At 39.7% G+C, this 26,980-nt stretch overlaps 1 protein-coding gene across 4 annotated transcripts in view; it reads left to right on the top strand.

Moving 5' to 3' along the window:
* The first annotated feature begins 1,923 nt into the window (after positions 1-1,923).
* CCNT2 (cyclin T2) overlaps positions 1,924-26,980 on the top strand; it is a 44,333-nt gene continuing 19,276 nt past the window's right edge. For all 4 annotated transcript variants that reach the window (XR_013996217.1, XM_081095383.1, XM_081095382.1 and 1 more), the window contains exons 1-2: positions 1,924-2,118; positions 2,754-2,835. Coding sequence is in view for 3 of the 4 variants with exons in the window: in XM_081095383.1 (XP_080951509.1) it covers positions 1,961-2,118; positions 2,754-2,835 (240 nt within the window). In the remaining variant the exon portion in view is untranslated. The remainder of the gene's footprint in view (positions 2,119-2,753; positions 2,836-26,980) is intronic.

Here is a 26,980-nt window from a genome sequence, read left to right as displayed (position 1 = left end):
TTGACTCTATAGATCAAGTTGGGAAGAATTGATATCTAAACACTGTTTTCTAATCCATGAACTCAGAATAGCCTCCTATTTATATCTTCTTTCATTTCCTTAGAATTCTGCAGTTTTCTACATGTAGATCCTGTACATATTTTAGATTCATACCTAAATATTACTTTTTGTAAACACAGTATTGTTTCAAATTTCAGTTGCACATTGTTGATAATGTGTATTAAGCTTGAATTTTTTCTTAAGCTTATACTTTATAATCTTGCTATAATCACTAGTTCCAGCTTTTTTAACTGAGAATGTCTACATAAACAATTGTCATCTGTGAATAAAGTCAATTTTACGTTTTCCTTCCTGATCTGTTTACCTGTGCCTTCCTTTTTTTCTTACTGTATTATCTAGGACTCCCGATACAATGTGGAAAGGAATAGGGAGAGGAGAAAGCCTCCACTTACCAGGACCGCTTCTATTCTCACCACTAAGGATAACGCCAGCAGCAGGGTTCCTAGAAATGCTCTTCAGCAAGTTGAGGAAGTTCCCTTCTATGGCTTATTTGTTCAGCTTTTCTCATGAATGTGTTGGAGTTGGAACTTTATAAATTCTGCTGGAGGCCAGCGAGGTAGGTAAGAAAGAGTTATTTAGACAGCGATTTAGAACTGCCTACTGCAAACTAATCGATAGCTGGATAGTGTGATGGGGAAAGACAGGGTCTCGATGGAGTCGCTGGCTGAGCATCGGAGCCCCCAAATGATGACCAAAGCCTGGAGCCTGAATCAGGAACTCAGGAATAGTATCAGTTGCCTTTTATTTTTATTTTTTAATTTTTGTTTTTCTTTTTTTGTTTTTGTCTATTTCTCTTTTTTTTTTTTGTTTCAGTTGCCTTTTAGAAGCAGCTCTGCCTGTACTGTGCAGTGTTAACATTTTAAATTTAAAATTTTCATGCACAATATAGGCAGACATGCAATAGGCGTTGGCTCAGAGCCACAGACCTGCCTGCTCACGCCGAGTGGACTCAGCGATGAAGCTGGCAGATCTGAGCAACGCTACTGTATTACCTTCTAGAAACAGCATTTTCACGCAGCCTCTCCCGCACTCTCTGCTTCTCCTGACCTCTCTTAAATCACAGCGGGCTGGAAAAGCACACTCCTGACAGGGACTCGGAACCTAGTCCAGAAAGCCAGCTCCTCTAGTTACAAACTGCATAACGTTCGGCAAGCACTTGGAGAACAAAACGGAACAGCCGACCGCGTACTGGTAGTTGCGGGATTCAAACCAGATAACGTTGGGTAAAAGCACCCGGCGCGACGCACACGTGGAGGGTGTTCCCCTGTGCGCTCTTCCCCGTGCAGGCCCTTCCCAGGACCGCCGGGTGGGCGGACTCGGTCCTGCACACGGTAGTCGGGAGCCTCCGAGTCTACGCGGACCAACGTTAGAGAAAGTGGAGGTTGTGGCGGGTTGCGGCGACAGAGGAAGTTCTCTCCCTTTTAAAGCGCCGCCTCGCTCCCGGCCCACGAACCCGCTCGGGTTTCGGAGCCCACGGCCAGGCACCACAACGGACCCGCCCAGCCGCGCGCCTGCCAGCCTCTCGCCACCCGACCCCAGGGCCACCCCTTCCGTCCCCTCCTCCCGCCCCTTTACCCCACCAACCCCAGACCCGGCATGCACCGCGCCGACCTTTCCCTTCCTCTGACCCCCACCTTCCGGTGTCTCCAAATGACAAGCGGCGCGGAGCATTGTGGGTCCGTACGCCGAGCGCGGCGGGGGCCGAAAAAAGAAAGCAAACTACTAGCGCGAGCCGGCCGGGCGGCCCCTGCGCATGCGCACGGCGGCGGCGCGGAGTGGAAAGAGGCGGCGCGCGGCCTCGGGCGAGCGGAGTGGGGCGGGGCCGCGCGGCCTTGGCGAGGAGTCCGCGAGCCGGGAGGGGAGGGGGGCGGCCGAGGGAGCGGGCGGAGGAGGAAGTGTCATGGCGTCGGGCCGTGGAGCTTCTTCTCGCTGGTTCTTTACTCGGGAACAGCTGGAGAACACGCCGAGCCGCCGCTGCGGAGTGGAGGCGGACATAGAGCTGTCGTACCGCCAGCAGGCGGCTAACCTTATCCAGGAGATGGGACAGCGTCTCAATGTGTATCCTTTCCTGTGCCTGGCCCTCCACTGCTCACGCCCGGTCCCCACTCCTCGCCGGGTCTCCGGGCCTGGTGCCCCGCGAACATGGCGCCGCTCCTCCCGTGCGCCTCGGCCGCGCCCTAAGGGAAGGCCGGCTCGGGCCCGGGCGGCCGTGAGCGGAGGGAGAAGAGAGGAGCCGGGCATGCGGGCCGGGGGCCGCGCGTGGCGGCGGCGGGGTGGGAGTGCCGCCCGGCGAGAGGGGCATCGCAGGGGTTAAGGCCGGAGAGAGGCGGCTGCTCGGGCTCCGGTCCGGGAAGGAAGGGGTTGGGCGGGCGGGCTCGCGATGCCGGAGGGCGAGGCTCGCAGCCTCTCCCCGCGTCCTGTCCTCGCTCCTCCGCGGCGGGGTCGGTCCTCGGGGCGCACCGGGGTCCCTCGGCTCCCGGCGTGGTTTTGTGCGAGCGCGCGCGCGTTTCGACTGTTTGACGTCGAGCTTGGTCGTAGCTGCTGGTGATGAGTCGCTTCTGGGCTCGTCTGTGGATTTTCTTCCTGCTTCTAGTTGGGGTTTGGTGAACGGGAGGGCTTGGAGAAGGACCGCAGACGGGGAATTTCCCATCAGAATTGTTTTCCTCGGACATTTCCTCAATGTTGCGCTTCAGCTCACAGCTTACGATAAACACTGCGATTGTTTATATGCACAGGTTTTATATGTACCATTCTTTCACCAAGTTCAATAAAAATGTAAGTACTGTTTTATTGTCTGTTCTTACTGCAACCAAATTTTAACTAAGCCGATACGCGGGTGGGGTGGGGGGGAGGATAAGGTTATTGACTTTACTTTTGGGTTTAGTGTCCAAAGTGAACAGTAAAGGTAAATAAATCTCCTGGTGAACATTTTGCTTCATTTGTGATGACAAGCCTCCAAGACTGTGTCGGGCTCTACCAGGTCGTTTGAGCTGAAAGATAAAAAGAAACATTTCTTTGATACTCAAAGGATTATTAACTCGGTGTTCATTTAAATTTTATGCCTAAAATTTCAGTAGTCTCAGGTAGCAATGTGCAGTGTAATTTGGGCACGTCTAGTCATTCTGCTGTAGATCATTGTATTTGGACTCATTGTTTCAAATGTTGTGAATAGGACTTCATTGTAACATTAGTTTGAAATGACCTTTTGAAAGAATTAAATGTTTGCAGGAATAGTTCACTTGCTAACACAATAATTCCTGTTTATCACGCGTTAGCATTAGTTGTCTACTTAAATTTTTGGTGATTCAAACGTCCAGTCTTGCTGCAAACATACCATGTCAGGGGTGTGTGTGGGTGTGGGTGTGTGTGTGTAATTTTGGAGTAAAACTTACCCTACAATACTAAGGCACTGATTTTGAACATTACCTGTAAATCTTGGCACATTTAGTAATGGCATTTAGTTGAAATTTTTATTTTTAAGTTTTGAAAGATGTGAATTTGGTGTCTGTTCTTTTCAGAGTAGCATGCATATTGTGTTGCATATGTTTAAAAAAATGCATATTGTTTAGAAATCTTTAACTCTACCTTAATTCTCACTGTATTTTTTGGTCTTTTTTTTTTATCACAGCTATTTTTAGAATGCTATTCTGAAAGGTGTGTATAGAAAAATGGACCATGGAAGACTATATACTATTTGTGGATTGTCATTAGGATCTTTTTGCTAAGAAAAGCCTTTGAAAAGGTCCTTAAAATTTTGTTTTGGATTGGAAAATTGGAAAGAAAAGCTTCCTAATTTAGATTGATTCTTATTTTCCTCTCTCCTGATCCTGTCTGACTTGGCTTATTAGATTGGCATGTAGGTCTGTCTTGCACAGTATGTATCTGTATCCATTTTGGTCTCTTGCATCCTTTGTTTCTTCTACTTTTTCTCTTTTAAATTTGTGTGATTCTTGATCTGTTTCCATTTTCCTAGTATTTCTTGTGCACAGAACTTAGGTCAATGATGGTGTTATGGAAGAGAGAGGAAGCCTTTTTGGTAATAACATTTACATTGAGAGAATTAAGTTTATATTTAAAGTGTCTGCAATGACAGTAGTAAACTAATGAGTACTAATATAAATGTGGCTTTCCTTAAGTAGCCCTGGAAAATGCTTGTAGCAATCACAAGGCAAAATAGTTTGAAAAATCTTTATGTGGCTACAGATGTCCCATTTGCTGAATCAGGCTTACTTTTCTACATCCAGTAAATTATCTCTCCACAAGACTACACTGATCATTTTGAATCCTCCCTCTTTCATAATTTGTCCCTGTAACATGGTTGGTGTGCTTTAAAACAACCATCTTGCTTACAGCTAAAATTCACAGCTTTAACTTGAAGTTGACTGGTGAACTCCAGGTCACTTGCATTCTAACTTTCACTATTTTATTTAAATGCCATTGTTCAATAAGAAAAGTAGAATATTAACTTCTATTACCCTATTTAATGTCTTTATATGTGTATGGAGGTGAACTTTAGCATTTTGCATTGACTTGTAATTAGCAGGATAATTGAAATCTGGTGTTAATTTCTATTTTGAAAAGTAATTTTGCACCGTTCATATGTAATTGTTGTCTTTTTACCTTTACTATTAAATCAAAAGTGGTTTTAATATCTGTGTACGTACACTTACATCAATTGCACAGCCTCACTCTCTTATCTTTTTTCCCCTATTCTTTTAGGGTGAAGGGGGTGGTCTCAAATTGAATGTGAGTCACTTTTAAATTCATAATCCTCCGCATCATTGGGAGAAAAAAATTTTAGGGTTATAATAGAATGGTTTAAGTAGAGTAAACTTAAAAAAAGCATGAGTCCTCACAAAGTAAACTGAACACCAGTCAGTAAATTAAGCCCTAACAGGCTTAAATTTTAAGGTGCTGGAAATAAGCTTATTTGATTTTATAATCAACTACGGGCCCGGTGCACGAAATTCGTGCACTGGGGGTGTGTGTGTGGGGGGGGGGGGTCTCCCTCAGCCCAGCCTGCCCCCTCTCACATACTGGGAGCCCTCAGGCGTTGACCCCCATCACCCTCCGATCGCCTGATCGGCCCCTTGCCCAGGCCCGACGCCTCCGCCAGAGGTGTCAGGCTTGGACAGGGGACCCCCACCTCCCCCTGATCACTGGCTCTGGCCCCCGCCCAGGCCTGAGGCCTCTGGCCCAGGAATCTTGCCTGGGCAGGGGACCCCCATCTCCCTGTGATCGCTTGCTCCACCCCCTGCCCAAGCCTGACGCCTCTGACCCAGGCTTCAGGCCTGGGCAAGGGGACCATCATATCCCCCCAATCCCCGGCTCCGCCCCCCGCCCAGGCCTGATGCCTCAGCCAGAGGAGTTGACCCTCATCACCCTCCAATCACCAATCACCGGATCGGCCCCTTGACCAGGCCTGAGACCTCCTGGGCAGGGGACCCCCAGCTCCCCGCGGTTGCCGGCTCCGCCCCTGCCCAGGCCTAACGCCTCTGGCCTAGGCGTCCAGCCCAGGCAGCGGGGACCCACAGCTGCAGCGGCCCCGCGATCGTGGGCTCCGCTTTAGGCCCAGGCAAGGGACCCCTAGCTCCTGGGACTGCCAGCTTCGACTGTTCCCAGCTCCCATCGCTGGCTCCACCCCTACTTCCTGCTATCACTGGCCAGGGCGGCAAAGGCGCCTGATTCTCCGATCATGGCTGGGGGGGCAGGGCAAAGGTGGCCCCAGGGCCGCCTTTGCCCTGCCCCCCAGCTCTTAGCTCCCCCCTGGGTTTCAGATCACTGTCAGTGGCAGGGGGCTTCTTCCTGCTTTCCCTTTCGCCTCCCTGCATTGTGCCTACATATGCAAATTAGCCGCCATCTTGTTGGCAGTTAACTGCCAATCTTAGTTGGCAGTTAATTTGCATATAGCCCTGATTAGCCAATGAAAACGGTATCGCCGTACGCCAATTACCATTTTTCTCTTTTATTAGTGTAGAATATTATGCATTAATTATATTTTTACTGTTTTGTGGCGTCATTTTCCCACATTGACAAATTTAAAAAGTAAAAATCCTATAAAATTCAAGTGCTGTTGTATTGAAGAATAAAATTAGTTTCAGCATGTTTGTGATCCAGAAACTGATTTATCATTGAATTCTATTGTCATTTTGCCTTGTAGAGTTGGATCACTATCAGCAGTAAATTACTTTTATGTGTAACCTGGGTAGATAAATCTATCCTTTGCTCACTGGACACAGTGAGGTTTATGTAATTGGGGTTAGTAATTAAAGAATGTCTTTGCTGGATCAAGCTCAAGATAAATCTAGTAGAGCATGGAAGCCCTGGGACCAACAGTGCCTTCAAGGTGTATACTATAGCAAGCATCCTCCCCTAGGTCAATCTTAAGAGTAGATGTTGACTTAGCTTCTCTTAGAAACCCTGCTCATTAATTTGGTTAGACAAGTTTATGATGCATTTGTTTCTTACATTCCAAATCTAATGAGTTCTCTTAAGATGAGGTTGTAGTAAAAAGCACACTCTTCTGAGTATTTTTTTGGCCACAGTCTGTTGTCATAGCACTCACCCTCTACTTTCCTTAGTTCCTTTGCCTTTTTTGAGCTGCAACAATCAAAACTGTACATAATATGCCAAATTTAGGTGAACCGTAATTCTCTTTAAGATTCCAAGAGTACATGGTTGGTTAAGGACAGTATTCAAGACTTGTGATTTTAAGGAATGACATAAGAATGAATGCATCATTTATCTCATGTCTGAGTTTGATTTTATACATCTAGGTTTGGTTGGTTGGTCAGCTTCTGCACATAAGCAAATTTGTATTTGCTTGTGCTAAAATTTGATTACCACTTTTTGCTTAGAATATATATAATCTTTCTCAATTGAATTGGCTCTTGACTAGTAGATAGCATTTGAAAATTGGAAGTTCTCTTATCTATCAAGATAAATGCTCACTATCTTTGTTCTTTGATAACATTCTCCCATAATTTTTAATAACAGTCCTTACAGTAGAAATTTATTTATGATTTTTTTAAAGTTAATGTAACCAGTTTATACCATTGCCTTTTGTGAAAGAAAACATTTGGGGGAAATTGTTTAGCTAAAGAGTCTTATTTAAATTTTTATTGTGAAAGCCCTAATTTTTCTCAAAGATAAGAACGTAGATAAATAAAGTTAAATATAAAAACGCCTCCCTAACACACACTCTCTAAAACTAGAAAGTAAGCAATGTAAAGGGCGGGGTTTTTTTGTTTTTTTCTTTCTCTTTAGCTTTGCTTACTGTTGTATTCCCAGTACCTCTCATAGAACAGATATTCAGCAACTATTTGTCAATAGAATAGATCTAATCTTTTTTTCTTAAATCCTCATCCAAGAATATTTTTCCATTGATTTTCTTAGAGAGTGGAACAGAGAGACCGAAGCTCTGTCCCAAACTGGCTAGGGTGAATGGGTCTAATCTTGCCCACAGTGTTATTAACGAATCCTTACACATTTTCCTCTCTATATATATCCTCCCCACAGACACACAATGTTTTCTTTTATTATTGAAAACTAATGTAGGCATGTGGTGAATGAAATCGGTACAAAAAGAGATACTATAAACCTTTCAATCCCAGTGTCTAGGCCCCCTGCCCTTCAGCATTGGCTGTTACAGTATGTGTGTGCCCTTTCAGAAATACATTTTGTTTGTGCAGGCATATATGTGTATTTATTTTTCAGCACAGAAAAAGGTCCCTCCCATGCCCCAGTTCTTAGAACCAGCACACAGCCTCATATAGAATTGGATTCATCCTAGTTGGGGTTAGGTGTGGCTATTTCTGGGGAAGTAATTTTTAAGATGGCACCAGAAGGAGTAGTATAGATTGACCCAGTGGATCTAAACTGGCAGTGGTTTAGCCGACCAAGGGACATTTGACAATGTTTAGAGACGTATTTTTGTTTTCACAATAGGTGAAAGGGGTACTATTGGCAAAAGTTACCTGGTCCAAAATGTCAGTAGTAGTGAGGTTGCAAAAACCCCACATTAACCAGTCCTAAAGAGTTGGGTTGAGTGAAGGAGTCTGAAACTATGTTATTTTCACTAAATTAATTTTGAGTGTTTGGTAATTTCATCTGTTCAGTGAGAAATTGCCTATTCATCTGTAATTCCACAAGGACCTTAAGAACAAAGATCACATTTGTAATTTTTTTTAATTGAGGGTTTTAAGGGAACTTTGATAAAATTTAAAGTTTATATTTAGTTTGTTAATAAATGTTGCCTTTCTGTGAAATACTGTTCTTAGACTCTTGTTTGAGTTTGTTATGAATTTGACAATTACTTACAAAATTTATTTTTTCTAATTTGTCTTCTAATATTGTTCTAATTTTAATTATGTTCTAATTGTGTTAAATCTACCAGCCTTTTGCTTTATTTTATTACCTTTATACTTATCTGGAGATAAGTGTTCCCCATATTTATTTACTGATATGGAAACAGTTCTTGGGTTTTTATTGTGGTTTTTTTTTCCTTCTTAGGTTTATGTTGGAATGTGGTTCCTGCATGTTTGTTTGAAGTTGATATACTCTTTTTTTTTTACATGTGTTTTTATTGATTTTTTGAGGGGGTGGGAGGATGGGAGAGGGAGATAGAAACATTCTGCCTCCTGTACACCTCCTACTGGGGATCAAGCCTGCAACCTGGGCTTGTGCCCTGACCAGGAATTGAACCAGTGACCTCTTGGTTCATGGGTCGAAGCTCAACCAATGTGTCACACAGGCCAAGCAATATACGCTTTCTTAATTCAGATAATCATAAAAGCTAAATACTTTATCGAAACTCACACACCAACAGAGTGACAAAAGCAAAAATCACAGCCAGATCTAGACTCCATAGTTCATGCAGTTACCACTATGTCTCCCTCAAGAATCTATTTCTAGAAAGCTCATCATAGCCCTGAAATTTCTCACTAAAAGTAATATGTATAAAGCTTTTGTGATTTTGCATCAAAATTGTCAAGATGTTCATTAAAAATATGCTTTAGTGGCCTGGCTCGAGTGGCTCACTTGGTTTGTGCATTGTCCTGTGCACTGAAAGGTTGCCAGTTTGATTTCTGGTCAGGGCACATTTGTGAGTTGCAGGTTTGATCCCCGGTTGGGGCACGTATGAAGGGTAGCTGATCGATGCTTCTCTCTCCCCATCTATCTCTCTCTCTCTCTCTCTCTCTCTCTCTCTCTCTCTCTCTCTCTCTCTCTCTTTCTCTCAGTGACCTCTAGTGAGAATTAAAGAATAATAATAACATAAAATAAACTGTGTAATCAGAATATTTGTGGTGGGACTTGGGATTCTTTAACAAACTTCCCAGGTGATACTGATGGCTGCTCAACTTGAAGACCCGTTTAAATTTTGCTTTTTTTCCCCTGTGTGTCTCATAATCCATTGTTAGTGTTCTGGTTTTGTGAAATCTGAGTGGTTGTTTCTATTATAGCTCACTCCCACTCTGCCTTTTAATTTAATAAAAGCAAATTAGTCCAAGAATAATCTTACATTAAAACTAAAGGCCCGGTGCACGGGTTCGTGCATAGGTGGGGCCCCTCAGCCTGGCCTGGGCCCTCTCACAATCTAGGACCCCTTGGGGGATGTTGGACTGCTGGTTTTGGCCCGATCCCTGCCTGCCTACAGAGATTGGGCCAAAACCAGCAGTCCGACTCGCCCCCACCCCCCGCCCGAGGGATATAGCAGTGCTGAAGTGGCAGGCAGCTGGGGAGAAGCCCCAGCTGGGGCTGGGCACAGCTCCACAGCTGCTCATCCCGCCCCGGCTGCGCCTTCCACCATCTGATAGCGCTGCTGCTGCAGCAGCTGGGAGAGGCTTCTGCTGCAGCTGTGCTTGCCAGCCATAAGCCCAGCTTTTGGCTGAGTGGCTCTCCCCCTGTAGGAGCGCACTGACCACCAGGGGGCAGCTCCTGCATTGAGCATCTGCCCCCTGGTGGTCAGTGCGCATCATAGCGACCAGTCGTTCGGTCCTACCGGTTACTGAGGCATATATATATGTATATTTGTACGTATACATTATTATTATATATATATATATAATATGTATTATATATAATATATATATTATATTATACACATAACATATATAATAATATATATTATTCATTACTACAACTGTGAAATACTGTATGCTGTCCAGTAGAACTTTTTACAACAGCGGTTCTCAACCTGTGGGTCGTGACCCTTTTGGGGGTCGAATGACCCTTTCACAGGGTCGCCTAAGACCATCGGAAAACACATATATAATTACATATTGTTTTTGTGATTAATCACTATGCTTTAATTATGTTCAATTTGTAACAATGAAATTGGGGGTCACCACAACATGAGGAACTGTATTAAAGGGTTGCGGCATTAGGAAGGTTGAGAACCACTGCTCTACAGTAATGGAAATACTCCGTATCTTTGCTGTTTAAAACAGTAGATACTAACCAAACACATGTTTCCTTGATTATACGTTTGAGATAATTAGACTAGATGATTTCTAAATTCCATTTTAACATAAATTGAATGGATGAAAATTTAAGAACCACTATGTAACAGGCACTTTATCTCAGCTAAAGTATTCTCCTCCTGAGAAAACAGATGCAGTTGCTGAGTGACTTGTCCAAATCTACTTGTCCATTATGTAGTTGGCATTCGAACTTAGATCTGTTGCCTAATCCCATGCTGTATTTTTCTCACTTTTGTCCTACCCTAATATATGTTTAAGAAATAGGGCACACTAATAATTGATGCCAGTGATTTCTGAGGAGATGAGAAGAGAAGTAAATAATGAAAATACTCTCCGATTTTGATTTGCTTTTACCTCATTGGACAAAATCCAATAAAGTCCTTTTTTTGAATAAGGCCCTTAATTCCTCTTTCAGCCATATTCCCCTCCCCCTCTTTGTTTTTCCCCCCTATGTGGTGCTTTTTCCATTTCATGTGATTATGGTCTATCAGGTTTTATGACTCAGCTGAAATTACAACTCTTTCATAAAGTATTTCCCAGATAACTCCACTCTTTCACTTCTAAATTTTTCTCTCTGGTTTTATCATTTAGGTCTTATTCACATTCCATTGTATTCCATCTGTTTGGTGTCCTTTAGTGCTGAGGGAAAACCATGCATATATGAGGTGAAGTGTTTATGATTATAAAGTACAATAAACATAAAACCACCAGATGTATAGCTTAGTGAATTATAAGACAAATAACCTTTTTATCCCCACTCAAGTCAAGAAACTTTGCTAACTACCCCCAGAAGTGCCTCCATGTGCCCCATTTTGCTATCAAACCCTCCCCTCCACAAAGTACCAGTATTCTTATGTTACAGTAATCACTTTTTCCAGTTCATTTATACTCTATCACCCAACTCTGCATTCCTAAACACGATAGTTTAGGCAAGACTAAGGTTTGATCGGTCTTTTAAGTCTCAATATACAGGTTTCCCCGCTGTCCCTTTATTTCACATAAGTTTTAATCTGTTGAAGGACCTAGGGCAGTGGTCGGCAAACTGCGGCTCTTTGGCCCCTTGAGCATGGCTCTTCCACAAAATACCACATGCGGGCGCGCATGTACAGTGTGATTGAAACTTTGTGGCCCATGCACAGAAGTCAGTACTTTGTGGAAGAGCTACAGTCAACGGGCCAAAGGGCCGCATGTGGCTCGTGAGCCGCAGTTTGCCGACCACTGACCTAGGGCATTAGATCTGAAGAATTTCCAGCTGTCTGGAATTTGTTCATTGTATACTCATGGTGTGGTTTATCATGTTTCTTTGTTCTTGTATTCCCTGCAAATTGCCATTTGGATCCTGAAATTTGATCAGATTCGTATTAGATCCCTTTGGCAAAAGTACAGGTGGTTTTGTGTTCTTTCAGCAGGAGGCACCTAATGTCTGGTTGTCTCTCTTTTTGTGGTGTTAAGCAGCTATTGACATTTGATGCCTACATTCTTTTCATTCGTTTTGATACTCTAATTCTATCTTTCTTCATTAATTAGAATATTTTTATAATGAAATGCTGTGATTCATATTGAAAAGGCAAGATAAATACTTGTTTCTTGCCCTATATTTACTACCTTGTTGAGGTGTAATTCACATACCACACATTTCACCTATTAAAAGTATAAGACTGAATGTTATTTTAGTGTACTCTCGGAGTTGTACATCAGTTTTAGAAATTTTCATTACCCAGCGAAGAAACTCCACACCCCTTGGCCCTCTGTCCCAAGTCCCTCCAACCTATTGTGGACATTTCTTGTAAATGGAATCATACGGTAATGTGATCCTTTGTGACTGGCCTCTTTCACTTAGTGTGCATTTCCAAGGTGTGCCTGTGGTATAGCATGTATCAGTACTTTACTTTTCTTGAACTACCATTATACCACATTTTATATACATTCATCAGTTAATTAACATTTGGGTTGTTTCCACCTTTTGTCTTATTATATTGCTGCTATAAACATTTATGTAAAACTTTCTGTGTGACCATGTCTTGCTTTCTCCTGATTATATACCCAAGAGTAGAATTGCTGGACCGTATGGTAACTCTATACTCCAGTAATCTTGGATAGCTTCCTCATTATCTGCTATTGCAAGGTATTCTAGGCGCATTTGTACATTTTCTGCTCCACAGCTGGAATGGCCATTTCTTTAAAAAACTTGCTTTCTTTTAGTAGCAAGTGGTATTTCAAGATTCCAACTTGGACACTAGGGATCATATTATGTTGGTCTTGTGTCTAGGCATCTTTAATGAAAAGAGAAAATACATAGTACGTTAAATATATATTCACTGTGCACATCAATATATTAAATTTTGTTTACGCATTAACGTGAAATATACATTAACTGAGCTTTTTATATATTTTTATTTTAATATATATTTAAAATACCTCGAATTCATTCTGATTCAAGACAACATTATTTTTTGTTAACCTCTTTTTTATTACCTTTACAAAAGGTGTGACCTTTCTTTCACTCCAAAAATCTTAGTTAAGTATCAGAATAACAGTACTACCACCACCACCATATTTACTGTGAACAATTAAATGTTTTTGCTTTGCTCTTGTTTTTCATCCCTGGTTTTAATTCATATGTCTACATTATCTTAAACAGCCATTACAAAACACTTAATCCTCATTTAATCTTGGTTCTGCACGTAACTCTATATTGTTCATTACCAGTGCTTATGTTGAAGTCTATATTTTCTGATAACCATCCTAATGGCTGTGAAGTGGTATCTCATTGTAGTTTTGATTATCATTTCTCTTACGGCTATTGATGTTAACCATCTTTTAATGTGCTTATTTGGCCACTATGTCTTTTTTTGGGAAAGTGTCTATTCAAGTAGACATTTGTCCATTTTTTAATTGGGTGTTTTTTGTTAAGTTGTAGGAGTTTTTTATATTTCGGATATTAACTCCTCAGGTAAGATATTAAAAGGTTATCTTTAGTCACTTCAGAAGTTGATACACTAATTTCTAATCACTGCAATAGACTATCATTTAAATGTACTTCATTAGGGTTAGTCCTTCTAGGAATAATTAATATACTTGAAGTTTATTCTGTTAAACAAGGAGAAGAATCTATCTGGGAGAGTTTATTGATAACATGAAAAAAGCATGTGATTTTTTTTGATTTTTTTTTTCAAATTGAATCTGAAAAGAATACCTATAAAGTTTTCCAAAAAGCTTTAAGGTTATTCTCAAACATGGTGCTCCATGTGCCTAATTGCAGGGATATTGACTTATGGAGCATATTGACCATATATTACATGAGTCTTTATAAAGTCTCCTTGAAGCAGGTTTTTCTTTTTCAAAAATTAGATAATTGTAAAATATTCAAAGCTTTTCCATATACACATGCACACACATACATACATGTGTCTGTTAGTACTAATAGTTCAAATGCTTCTATGGTGGCATTAGTTCATTTGTCCCAGAATGAAGACAGTGTTTTGAATGTTTGCATTGACCAAGACACATAAAGGTCTCTGTATAAAGACTGACTTTTTGTCATTTATAAATTGTCTTTGAAGGCAGTTAGAACAGGAATTCTGAAGATGTTTTTAGTATATATAATTGGGTAATTTTTTAAGTAAACAAATTCCATCACTATACCTTACTACCCTATAATATTTGGGAGTATTAAACTTAATTTTTTACTATTTTTTTATTAAATCTTTATTGTTCAGATTATTACATTTGTTCCTCTTTTGCCCTCCCCCCCATAACTCCCCTCCTCCCAGTTCCCGCCCCACCCTCTGCCCTCACTCCCCAGCAACTGTCCTCATCCATAGGTGCACGATTTTTGTCCAGTCTCTTCCCACATCTCCCACACCCCATTCCCCCCCAAGAATAGTCAGTCCATTCCCTTTCTATGTCCCTGATTCTATTATAATCACCAGTTCATTCTGTACATCAGATGATTTATTCACTTGATTCTTAGATTCACCTGTTGATAGATGCATGTTTGTTCATAATTTGTATCTTTACCTTTTTCTTCCTCTTCCTCTTCTTAAAGGATACCTTTCAGCATTTCATATAATCCTGGTTTGGTGGTGATGAACTCCTTTAGCTTTTCCTTATCTGTGAAGCTCTTTATCTGACCTTCAATTCTGAATGATAGCTTTGCTGGATAAAGTAATCTTGGTTGTAGGTTCTTGGCATTCATCACTTTGAGTATTTCTTGCCACTCCCTTCTGGCCTGCAAAGTTTCTGTTGAGAAATCAGCTGACAGTCGTATGGGTATTCCCTTGTAGGTAACTGAGTTTCTTTCTCTTGCTGCTTTTAAGATTTTCTCTTTGTCTTTTGCTCTTGGCATTTTAATTATGATGTGTCTTGGTGTGGTCCTCTTTGGATTCCTTTTGTTTGGGGTTCTCTGCGCTTCCTGGACCTGTAAGTCTATTTCTTTCACCAGGTGGGGGAAGTTTTCTGTCATTATTTCTTCAAATAGGTTTTCAATATCTTGCTCTCTCTCATCCTCTGGCACCCCTGTAATTCTGATGTTGGTACGCTTGAAGCTGTCCCAGAGGCTCCTTACACTATCTTCGTATTTTTGGATTCTTTTTTCATTTTGCTTTTCCGGTTGGGTGTTTTTTGCTTCTTTGCATTTCAAATCTTTGACTTGATTCTTGCGCTCCTCTGGTCTGCTGTTGGGAGTCTGTATAATATTCTTTATTTCAGTCAGTGTATGCTTAATTTCTAGTTGGTTCTTTATCACAACATCGAGGGTCTCATTAGATTTCTTGAGGATCTCACTACATTTATCGGCAGTTTCTAGAAAATTATTGAAAGACCTTAAAAGTGCAGTTTTTAGCTCTATATCCTCCATTTCTGTCATGTTTCTTTGTCTCCGCATTTTTTATGCTTTCTTGGTGCACCCCCTTGTGGTCTTTCTGCGCAGTCTTGTTGTAGTTAAGCCTTGATTGGTGTCGGCAATACTGGGGGTGATTTGACCTCCAGGCTAACTGGCTATGAGAGTCAGCTGTGTCTGCAGTGGAAGAACTTCTATGCTGGATCTCTAGGGCGGTGCTAATCTAGCATTTGCCTGAGGCTATCCGGCAAATGCCTCTGTGCAGGGCTTGGGCGGGGCGGGTCCCCGGTGATCTACAGGGCGGGCAGAGCGAGCAGTTATGGCTGCTCTCAGTCCCATCCCCAGGGGCTCTACCTCTCAGAGTCCCAGCAACCGCTGCAAACCTCGGAGAGAAAGCTGCCTTCGAGTTCCGACCGAAGCCAGACAGTCCCTCTTCTCCCGTTTGAGTCTGGGTCCCTAGAGACTCGCTAGGATCTGGAGCTCAGAGTCTGAAACTCCCTCCCGATTGAAAACAACAACCGCGCCCTCAGTCGCCAGCCCACTCCGCATGCACTCCACACCTTAGTATTTCACTTCAGCACTGCGCCTCCTCTGAGTCGGTATGCTATTCTCTTTCCTCCTAGTTGTAGAACTTCCACTCAGCCAGCCTTCCTGTGGTTCTGGATGATGTCCATTCTGTCTTTTAGTTGTATTTTTGAAGTGGTTGTTCGAGGCAGCAAACTCCGGAGTTAACCTATGCCTCCATCTTGGTTTCTCCTAAACTTAATATTTTATACTTAAGTAAGTATGGTTCTAGTTATAAAGCTGACATATTAAGTACCTATGTGATTGCATTTAAGGAAATACATGCCGTGTGAAGCATTTAATACATTTAGATTTGTTTTAATGTAATTTTAATGAATTTTATATTCAGAATGCCAACTATATAGGTTTAAACCTGTGCTGATATATATGTCTATATAAACATTAGCTAGAAGTTAATTTCCTGCTTACTATGTTAATGTGGTTACTTGAGAAATCATAATTACATTACATTTATATTTGACAGTGCTGGTTTGGACTATAAACTCTTAAAAGTAACACCAGGTAACTACTAATGGAAAGTACTGTATAGATGTTTATATCTATCAACAAATAAATTATAGTGGAATTGACTATGGAATTTGTTCTATAAGAAAGTGCACATTCAAACTAATTTTAAATTGAGGACTCATTTAGAAGTTGAGAAAGTAAAAATGATAATTCTTTTCTAGTGAAGAATCTTAAGATCATGAAAACTGACATAGTTCCATGCTTGGGAAAAAATAGCTGAGCCCTGGTGGGATGGCTTAGTTGGTTGAAACATCGTCTTGCACACCAAAAGGTTTAGGGTTTGATCCCCAGTCGTGTTGCAGGCAACCAATCAATGTTTGTTGGTTTCCCTCTTGTGTGTCTGTCTGTCTGTCTCTCTCTCTCTCTCTCTCCCCCTCCCTTCTCCTCTCCCCCTCCCCACTTCCTCTCTCTAAAATCAATAAAAACATATCCTCAGGTGATGGTTTAAAAAACAGCTGAGAGAGCAGGAAAAAGTTCTGAGGACTTGGGAGCAATCTTTAAATGGTGCATTGGCCCTGACCAGTTTGCTCAGGGGATAGAGCGTTGGCCTGTGGACTGAAGGGTCCCAGGTTTGATTCCAGTCAAGGGCATGTACCTTGGATTTGGGCACATCCCCAGTAGGGAGTGTACAGGAGACAGCTGATCGATGTTTCTCTCTCATCGATGTTTCTGACTCTCTATCCCTCTCCCTTCCTCTCTGTAAAAAAATCAATAAAATGGTGCATTGATTCAGAGAGGATTCCAGATTTTTTACACGCTCCCCATATCTTTAGGTAGATCCTGTAGTTTCTATTGCTATAGTTCAGTGATTGTTGTTTTGAATGCCTAATAGGAGTATCTATTTAAATTAATATGGCTCATTTATGTAGACTTGAACATAGTTCAAATTATTTTTGTTAACCAAACAAGAAAATTAATGGTTTTCTGAAATAATTGCATAAGTCAAAGTGAATGAATCATTGTTTAAGAAATGGATATAGCCCAGCTCCTGTGGCTCAATGGTTGAGCATCGACCATGGAACTAAGAAGTCTCTGGTATTCCCAGTCAGGACACATGCCTGGGTTTTAGGCTCAATCTCCAGCAGAGGGTGTGCAGGAGGCATGCATCAATGCATTGATGTTCCTTTCTCTCTTTCTCTCCCTTCCTCTCTAAAATCAATAAAAACATTTTAAAAAGAGAAATGGATCCATACTTTATGAAAATGAAACCTAATTTAAATTAACATGTGCAATAAAGTCATACATGTTTATCAGTATTATGTTGTGATTAGGCTTTTGTTTCCTTGCAATTTGTTGGTTTGTGTACACTAAATATTTAAAAGATATCTATAACATTAGCACCTTTTTAAAAACATCTATTAAGATATAACTCATCCACATAGAATGTATAATGCAGCATTGTACAATCATTATAGTGTTGTTTATATTTTTATCCCTAAAGAGAAACCCTGTATCAGTTAGCAGTTCACAGTTTCTCCCTCTCAACCCTGAGATATACCGTTCTCTATCTCTATAGCTTTGCATATTCTGAACATTGCATATAGCTGGAATTATGCAATATGGTCATAGCATAATGTTTCCAAGATCCATCCATAGGGTAGCATGTATCAGTACTTTATTCCTTTTAACGGCTGAATAACAAACATTCCATACATCATGGGGATATACCTCATTGATGGACATTGGGATTGCTTCTATTTGGGGTCTATTATGAATAATGCTATTGTGAACATTCATGTACAAGTTTTTGTGTAGACACGTTTTCATTTCTCTTGGGTATATACCTGGGATTGAAATTGCTGGGTTGTATGGTAACTCTAGGCCACAGTAATCATGGAGAGTTTTTTTAAAAACATTTAGAAAAACTGCCAAACTGTTTTCCAAAGTAGCCACGCAGTTTTATCTTCCTACAAGCAATGTGTGAGGGTTCCTACTTCTCTACCTCTTTGTCAACACTTAGTATTGTCTTTTTTCTTTTTTAATCAAAGATTTAAAAAGATCTTATTGTGGCCATCCTAGTGAGTATAATGTATTTCATTGTGGTTTTGATTAGTGTTTCCATAATGCCTAATGGTATTGAACATCTTTTTGTGTATCTTCTCTGGAGAAATGTCTGCTTAGATCAGCCGTGGGCAAACTACGGCCCAGGCCCATTTGAAATGAATAAAACTAAAAAAAAAAAAAAAAAGACCGTAACCTTTTATGTAATGATGTTTACTTTGAATTTATATGAGTTCACACAAACACTCCATCCATGCTTTTGTTCCGGCCCTCCGGTCCAGTTTAAGAACCCATTGTGGCCCTCGAGTCAAAAAGTTTGCCCACCCCTGGCTTAGATCCTTTCGCCATTTTTTAATTTGTGTTGTCTTTTTATTAAGTTTTAAGAGTTCTTTATATATCCTGAGTAACAGTCTATTATCAGATACTAGAGGCCCTATGCACAAAATTCGTGCAAGGGGCTCAGCCCCCACCACCGCAGCGGCCACCTCTGCTTCAGCCCCTGCCACCGCGGCTTCATCTGGAAGGTCATCCAGAAGGACTTCTGGTCTAATTAGTATATTACACTTTTATTATAATAGATACAATTTTCACATAACTTCTCCCTGCTATGTACTATCTTTTGCACTTTCTTGATGTTATCATTTGTATCACATGCATTCAGTTTATATTTTTCATCTATCACTTGTGCTTTGCTGTTATACCTAAGAAAGCATTGTCTTATTCCGGGACATGAAGATATATTCCTGTTTTCTTCTAATAAGTTTTATAGTTTTAGCTGACACGTTTAGGTCTTTGATCCATTTTGAGTTAGTTTTTGTTTATGGTGTAAAGAAGGGAACTACCATCTTCACTTTTTTGCATGTGGATGTACAGTAGTCCTATCACCATTTGTTGAAAAGACTATTCTTCCCCCATTGAATTATCTTGATATTCTTGTTGAAAAATCAGTCTACCATAAATATGTTTATTTTGGTCTCTCTATTCTGTTCCATGATCTATATGTCTTTCCTTATGCCAATACCACATAGTTTGTGTGTTGTTTTTTAATTTTTATTTTTCAATTATAGTTGACATTCACTATTATATTAGTTTAGGTATACAATGTAGTGATGAGACATTAACATACACAGTGATCACCCCAATAAGCCTGGTATTCATCTGACACCATACATATATACTAGGTGTACAGTTAATAATTGTGGATTTTGTAATCAAAGAAAACACGATAATTTCAAGAGAAACATCAAAAGTGCTTTATTCAAAGTAATGTCCATTGCTAGCTACACATTTCCCCCATCTTCCAGGTAATTTGTGGATACTGTCCCAATAGAACTTTTCTTATTTTGAGGCAGACCCTTTAGAGACCCAATTTTCCGCTTCTTCCTACGTTTTGAAGTGCTGCTCGGAAAGTGCATGTGCCATTGATCAGAACAAGTGGTCAGATCAGAACAAGTGGAGGAGCAGGTTCTGGTGAATACGGCGGGTGGGTTGATACTTCCCAGACAAGATCTTTTAACGTGTCTTTAAGTGGTTTTGAAGTGTGTGATGCTGTGTCATCATAAAGCAAAATTACTTCGTCATGTCTTCTGGAACAGTCTGGTCATTTTATGATCAAAGTGTGGTTCAATTGATTATTTGTTGTCATTAGCGGTCAGTATTAACGGTTTCACCTGGCTTTAGAAGCTCATAATACACCACACCTTCCTAATCCCACCAAATGCAGAGTATTGCCTTCTTTCTGAAGCAGTTTGGCCTTGCAGTCAATGTTGATGTTTGACCTGGATCAACCCATGATTTTGTGCATTTGGAATTCTCAGAATAAATCCACTTTTCATCGCCAGTCACAATTTGATGCAAAAAAAGACTTTTGTGCTGTTGAAACATTTTACTGATGACTTTTCAGTTTTCCATTTGTCTTTCATTCAGTTGATGTGGCATCCATTTTCCTTCCTTTAAAATCTTTCCCATTGCTGGTAAATGATCGGAAATTGTTTACTGAGCAATGTTTAATCTTTCTGCAAGTTGTTTTTGAGTTTGACACCCATCTTCATCCAATAATGCTTGTAATTATTGGCTTTCAAACTTTTTCAGTTAACCTACGTTCTTTATCTTTCACATTGAAATCATCACTTTTAAAGTGTTTAAAACCAGCATTCACAAGTATCTTGAGATGGAGCATATTCGCCGTAAGCTTCCTGAAGTATACAGTGACTTTTTCTTCAAAATAAAGTAATGAATTAAAACTCCCCCCAGATGCTCTTTTTTTGGCACGAAATTCAACAACCTTCAGCAAATTTGACATATGAAGTTTTGAAGCTTGCTGTCAGTGCATGAATTTCATGCACCAGGCCTCTAGTTATAAATAACGCTATAATGAACATAGGGATCTCTGTCTTTTCAAATTAATGTTTTGGGTTTCTTCAGATAAATACCAGAAGTAGAGCAGTCTCTTATGATTAGCCTTTGTTTTAAAGTGTTTTGTCCGATCTAAATACTGCTACCCAGCTTGTTTTTTCCATTTCTATTTGCATGAATTCTCTTTTCCCATTCTTTACTTTCAGTTTGTGTGGTGTGTGTTTTTGGGGGGAGGCAAGGGGGACAGAAACATCTATAACATCTATGTGAGGGAGAAACATCTAGATATGTGCCCTGACCAGGAACTGAAATGATGTCCTTTCGGTGTGCAGGACGATGCTCCGGCCAGGGTAATCTGTGTGTATCTTTTGATCTGAAGTAGTTTTCTTTTGGGCAGCATATGTAGGGGTCTTGTTTTCTTATTCATTCAGCCAGTGTTTTGAACTGTGCATCCAATAGATTGCTTATCTCCATTTTATTTGGTTCTTTTTCTAGAGTTTTGTCCTGTTCTTTCATTTGGGACATGCTTCTTTGTCCCCTCATTGTGTCTGTCTCCCTGTGTTTGTTTCTCGGTATTAGGTAGGGCCACTACATCTCTCAGTCTTAGTAGAGTGGCCTGATGTAGTAAGTGTCTTGTAGGGCCCAGTCACCTCATCTTCCTGGTCACCAGAGCCAGGTGCTCCAGGAGTGCCCGTTGTATGGGTTGTGTGTAGTTGAGGCTTGATTGCTATTGGCACCTCAGTGGGAGGGATTGACCCTCGAGCTGATTGGTGTGAGGACTGGCTGTCAGTACAGGGAAGGAGCTGTTCTGCAGGGGCTGACCCCACAGAGCAGGATTTGCTACAGTGGGGCTCTGCTGCCTGCTCTTTGGGTGTGTCATTTGTGGAGGTGGTTGAGTGGTGCTCTGGTGCAGTACCACATAGTTTTGATTACTATAATTTTGTAGTAAATTTTGAATTCAGGAAGTATGAGTCCTCCAACTTTGTTATTCTCTTTCAAGATTGTTTTGGCTATCTCCAGAATTTTAGGATCAGCTTGTTAGTTTCTGTAAAACAGAAGCTGGGATTTTGACAGGCATTCTGTGAATCTATAGGTCAATTTGAGGAATATCGCTATCTTCACAATATTAACTCTTCTATAATATTAGTTCTTATTTGTTTAACCATCTGAAGGAAAGTGGACCTTTTTAAATTTTTTTTTATTTTTAGAGAGATAAGGGGAGAGAGAGAAACGTCAATGTGAGAGCAAAACATTAATCGGCTGTCTTCTACATGCCCCTTAGCAGGGATCAAACTGGCAACCTTTCAGTGCACAGGACAATGCCCAACCGAGCCACTCTGGCCAGGGCAAAAGTGGACTTTTTAAGATTAATGTAGAATATTTGAGTACCGATGCAGTGTTAATGTTCTTGTTTCACAGTAAGTACTACATGAGTTTGTGAGATGGTAGCTGAGAATAGAGACTTAACTATGAAATGCTAAGTGTACTTTAAAGTATAAGTTGCTTTTTGTTTATGTGTTGTTTTTCTTTTGTAACAATAAATAAATGTTAAAATGCCAGATAGTATTAGGCACATTTAATATATTTAAATGTAATTATGGAAATCAAGCCTTATTCTCTTGAAGACTGCTTTTCAGCAATAATGAATACTAGTATTTTTTAGTCTTTATTAAGCCAGCTCTCTTTTAAATGTAATTAGATGTCCCAAATAACATCCAGCCTGAAGATTTTTTAAATTCTCAAGCTAAATTATCTTCTGTTGACAGTATTACATTCACACATAATTATATGAGTAGAAAAAAAAATAACTAAAATACCAGGCTGAGTTAATTATGTTTTCTGTAATATTGAAATGTCAGTCTTTTCAGTGTAGCAAAATTAAAGATTTAAACCACTTCTTAATATTGTGCTGGAATTTTGGTTTAATTTGCTTGAGCTTGGTAATCTTTCTTATTAGCAAATGTACATTTTGAACTTTAACATTTTCTTCTTTGGTGGGGGTCTTACCTCCCTTGTTTTTACTTATATCTAAGTTTCTACCTTTCCTTTTTCTATTCTAGGAGTTTCTTTCTATGAGTCTTTGCTAAATTTATACCATTACTACTTGTCCTCACCTATAGCCTTAGGCAAGTGATTTCCAAATTTTAAGCTGTGATACCTAGAACTAGCTAGATATTTATTAATGAAATCCTTTCAAAGCACAGAAATAATTATCCTAGTCTTAGGGGAGGGATAAGTGTTGAGGCAGTTAAAAAGCGGAGGGGCGGGGGGCAGCGAATGGGTTCACTGGCCTGCGCTACAGGGAGATGGAAACATAAGAATAGTTTAGGAGCCTGTTGATGCTAGTACTGTATTATCAAATAGGAAACAGACTTAGAAGTGTTATCTTTGCTTCTTTTAGTGCTCTTTTGGAATTAGGACATTTAAAGTTGAGTAATAACACAGCTGTGGGTGGTTCTTAAATACAAATGTACACACATTGTGTGCATAAAGTTAATTACTAAAACAAAGACCAGATGATTCACTTGAAACTGGCTGATACAGCCATCTTCCGTGACTTAGAAATTGCCCAGGCTTTTTGTTAATTCGAAAACCTTGCCTCCAACTATCAAGGTTGAAGCCAGCAATGGAGAGTGAAGAATGTCAGCAGTGAGGGCATCATCATGAGCAGAAAGGGGAGAGAGCGGCCAGGAATGGGCAGGAGGAGTGAGACCAAGAGGTAGGAATGAAAACATAAAGGAATAGAAAAAGAGAAGGGGGTGAAAACAACGGCAGGGAGAAAGGAAGAAAGGAATGTGGGTATAACCATTCATGTTAAGTATCATAATTCAGTGTTTTAATCTGCTTAGTTCGAAACTAAGAACCTTTAAAGAATTGAGTTTAACTGTGGAAGGAAGAGGTGAGCAAGAAAGAAGAAAATTTTTATAGCATGTTAAATCACATTTAAAATTTAAGCTCAACAGTAGCAATACACAATTGTTTAATTTTTCAACATGTAATAACATTTGAGTCATATTACTGTAGGGCACTATTCTAAGTGCTGTACATATCTTGATCCATTTAATCCTCACCACAAGTTTACAGCAGATACTGTTTCTCCCATTTTACAGATGCAGAAACTGAACCACAAAGAGAATAAGTAATTTGCCTAGGCTAGTCAGATTCTACTGAGGCAGTCTGACTACTGTGCTGCAGCTGGCTTCATCACATCTTCCTCCCCCTCCATGATTTGTATGGTATATTGTTTTGAGAATATAATACCTCCTTGAACTAGTTGTACGTTTGCTAGAGTAACATACTCTGGACTATTTAAAAATAAATTTTTCTTCCCTTTAGTTATAGTAATTGGAGAAAGTTTATCAAACTAGGGACCAGTACACAAGGCGGATAATGCATTGTCCCTGTCCCCAGTGAACTGAATCTCAGTTAGTAATTGGTCACTTGAACCAGCCAAGTATGTACTCCAGTATTGGTGTGAATTCTTTGACTTTGAGCCAAGTTTATGTGTGTTAATGAATGTTTGTCCCCTCAAAAGCCACAGACCAACTAGTACTGCCAATATTTAAAACATTTGACATTTTTATCCTTTTAATAAGCCACGCAACAGAATCAGCTTTCCATATAAGAAGCAGTAGTGCCTAGTTTGATTACCTTTCTTAGTCACCCTTAAAATTAAAGTCTCATTTGGATATTTACAAAGTATTTATCTAAAAAGGTGTTTTGTTTTGTTTTTACAGCCCTGATGGAGTAAAATGTTTGCAGGCTGTAGAGAAGGAAATGTGAATGGAGTTAGTGGATTTCACCAGAAACTTTGGAAGAGTGTTGGGTATTAGTTGCACTGGAGGAGAATGAGAATTGAGCCCTATTTAGAGGGAACAGAAAGACTTCTGTGAGGAGTGTGGGTAAATACACAGGGATCTACCCTGATGATCATTGCTTAGCTCACTGAATACTTAATTTTTAAAATTACTTGTAGAATTTGAGAATCACTCACTAGTACAATACTTTGTTTACATTGAGACTCTTCTAAGGAGACAATGTACCTGTGTGGTCTGAAAGTACCTCTTCATATTGAGGCTTTCAAAAAGTCTGAAGAGGATGGACCTGTGACTAGGAATCCTAAAAGATTTTACCAAGAAAAACTCATTAGAGACATTTAAAATTGCCTTTTAGGCAAGTAAGAGAAATTCTGGATCATCTGGCAGTTGGGAAGGAGTTTAAATATTAAGTTTAGTCTAATTTGACTTTTGCCTTGTTCCTTTATTGCTTCACTCCTTGATAAATAGTTGTAGCATCTGAAAGCTGGCTTAGCCATTCCCCTTTTAGATGTGAATAAGATAATAAATGAGAGGTTATTCGAAACTGAGTGTCTTCATTTTATTGGGTGTTTTCTTGCATTTCTTACCTTGGTATTGATTCTTAGATTTTTACTGTGGCATTTGGAATACTTTGAATTTAATATTAGTGCCTTTATGTTTATATATAGATTATCCACATGTCATTCATTCAAATATATTGAACAGCAGCTGCACAATACTAGATAATGGGAACATGAATGAATAATTCAGTCTCTGTGTTCAAGCTGTTTCTAGACTGGAGGACAGAAAGATTAATAAACCAGAAGTTAGAATACAGTATAAGTACAATGATAGAGGTATGCATAATTTTTCATTGAATAAAGAAGGGTACTTCACTCTGACTCAGAAATTTTACTTTGGAAGGAGATGATCTTTTGAGTTAAGCCTTTAAATAGAAAAGGAGTTAATCAAAATAGGTAACAGTGGTAGGAAATTTTAAATATGGGGAAAAGTACCAGATAGGAATAATTGTCCAATCTCGGTTATCTTTTACTTCTTACATCTCAGAAATACCACCACCTCCATCCCTGCTCCTCCGCCCTGGGTGACTGCTATTTAACTGGCATTTCAAAAATATTAGCTGATTTTGATATTGCTTAATTAAATCTGTTGTAAGAATACATTGCTTTTTTTAGCATTCTCAATTAAAATATATTTTGTTATAATTTTAATTTTAAAAGATGACATTAATTTGAAAGTTCAAGTTAAAATTATTCAGTCCTTTTAAGGTAACATTATTTCTGGTTATTTAAAGCCAAACTTACTTAATTCTAGGTCTGTTTTAAAGATTTATATTTCAGGAAGAGGACTTCTAGTCATTTTTACTCATACATCTGCAATGCATTTGGAATAGAGAAGGTTCCTTTCAGATACAAAATCTGGCAGTTAAATTTCATGTCAGTGAAATAAAGGCTCCACCTTCCCTGTATCAGAAATTTTCTCCTTTTGTTACCTACCCAAATCGCATAGCATTGATTTATGCCCTTCCCTTTTTCCCTCCCTCTTTTGACATTATTTTATAGTGATCGAACCCCAAGATACAGTGAAACTCAGATGTTTATCTCTTGAAAAATAATGTATCTGAATCTTGACATTTAGACATTATCTTTCCATGAGATATTTCCTTTTTCAATTAAATTTATGGGGGTAACATTGTTAATAATTTTATAAACTTCAGGTGTACATATTATAATATAACATCTGTATACTCCATTGTGTGCTCACCACCCAAAGTCTTGTCTCCTTCCATCACCATGAAATATTTCTCGTCTGTAATCTTAGAACGTTATTTGAATTTAAAGTATGCCCATTTTCTGAGTCAGCAGTTATTTGGTTTATTAGTAAGTTCAGGGATAAATTTTGTTCAAAATTAGTGTTCTCTCAGTGTCTTTGTTAGTGCTATGTTCTTATACCTTAATCCAAAGAACATAACTCAGTAATGCTTTAAAAATTGCTAGTTTCTAGATCTTCAATTGGTAATGTTTCTATGCTATTAGTTTGTCTTAACATGTTTATTTCCATGAAACTTTTAATGGTGTAAGTAAAGTACTAGAGATATTAGGTAGCAGTTTCATGTGCAGAATCTTCAGTTTGCCTTATAGATCCTTTTCCTGTCTCTTAAGCAAGATTGTGTAGCTCTTAGCCACACAATGAGTCATTGATTAATTTAAGAAAACCCTTGAAAGTGGTGGCTCTCCTAAAAGAAGGAAAATTTAGGTATACTTTACCCAGTTTTTCGTTATTTTTTAAAGCTATGGCTTCATTCATTGTCTTGAGTGTTTTTCCCTTTACCT

Source organism: Myotis nattereri (genome assembly GCF_964212035.1).
Source record: "Myotis nattereri genome assembly, chromosome: 7".
Lineage (NCBI taxonomy): Eukaryota > Metazoa > Chordata > Mammalia > Chiroptera > Vespertilionidae > Myotis > Myotis nattereri.
This window is presented reverse-complemented; position numbering and strand designations above follow the sequence as displayed.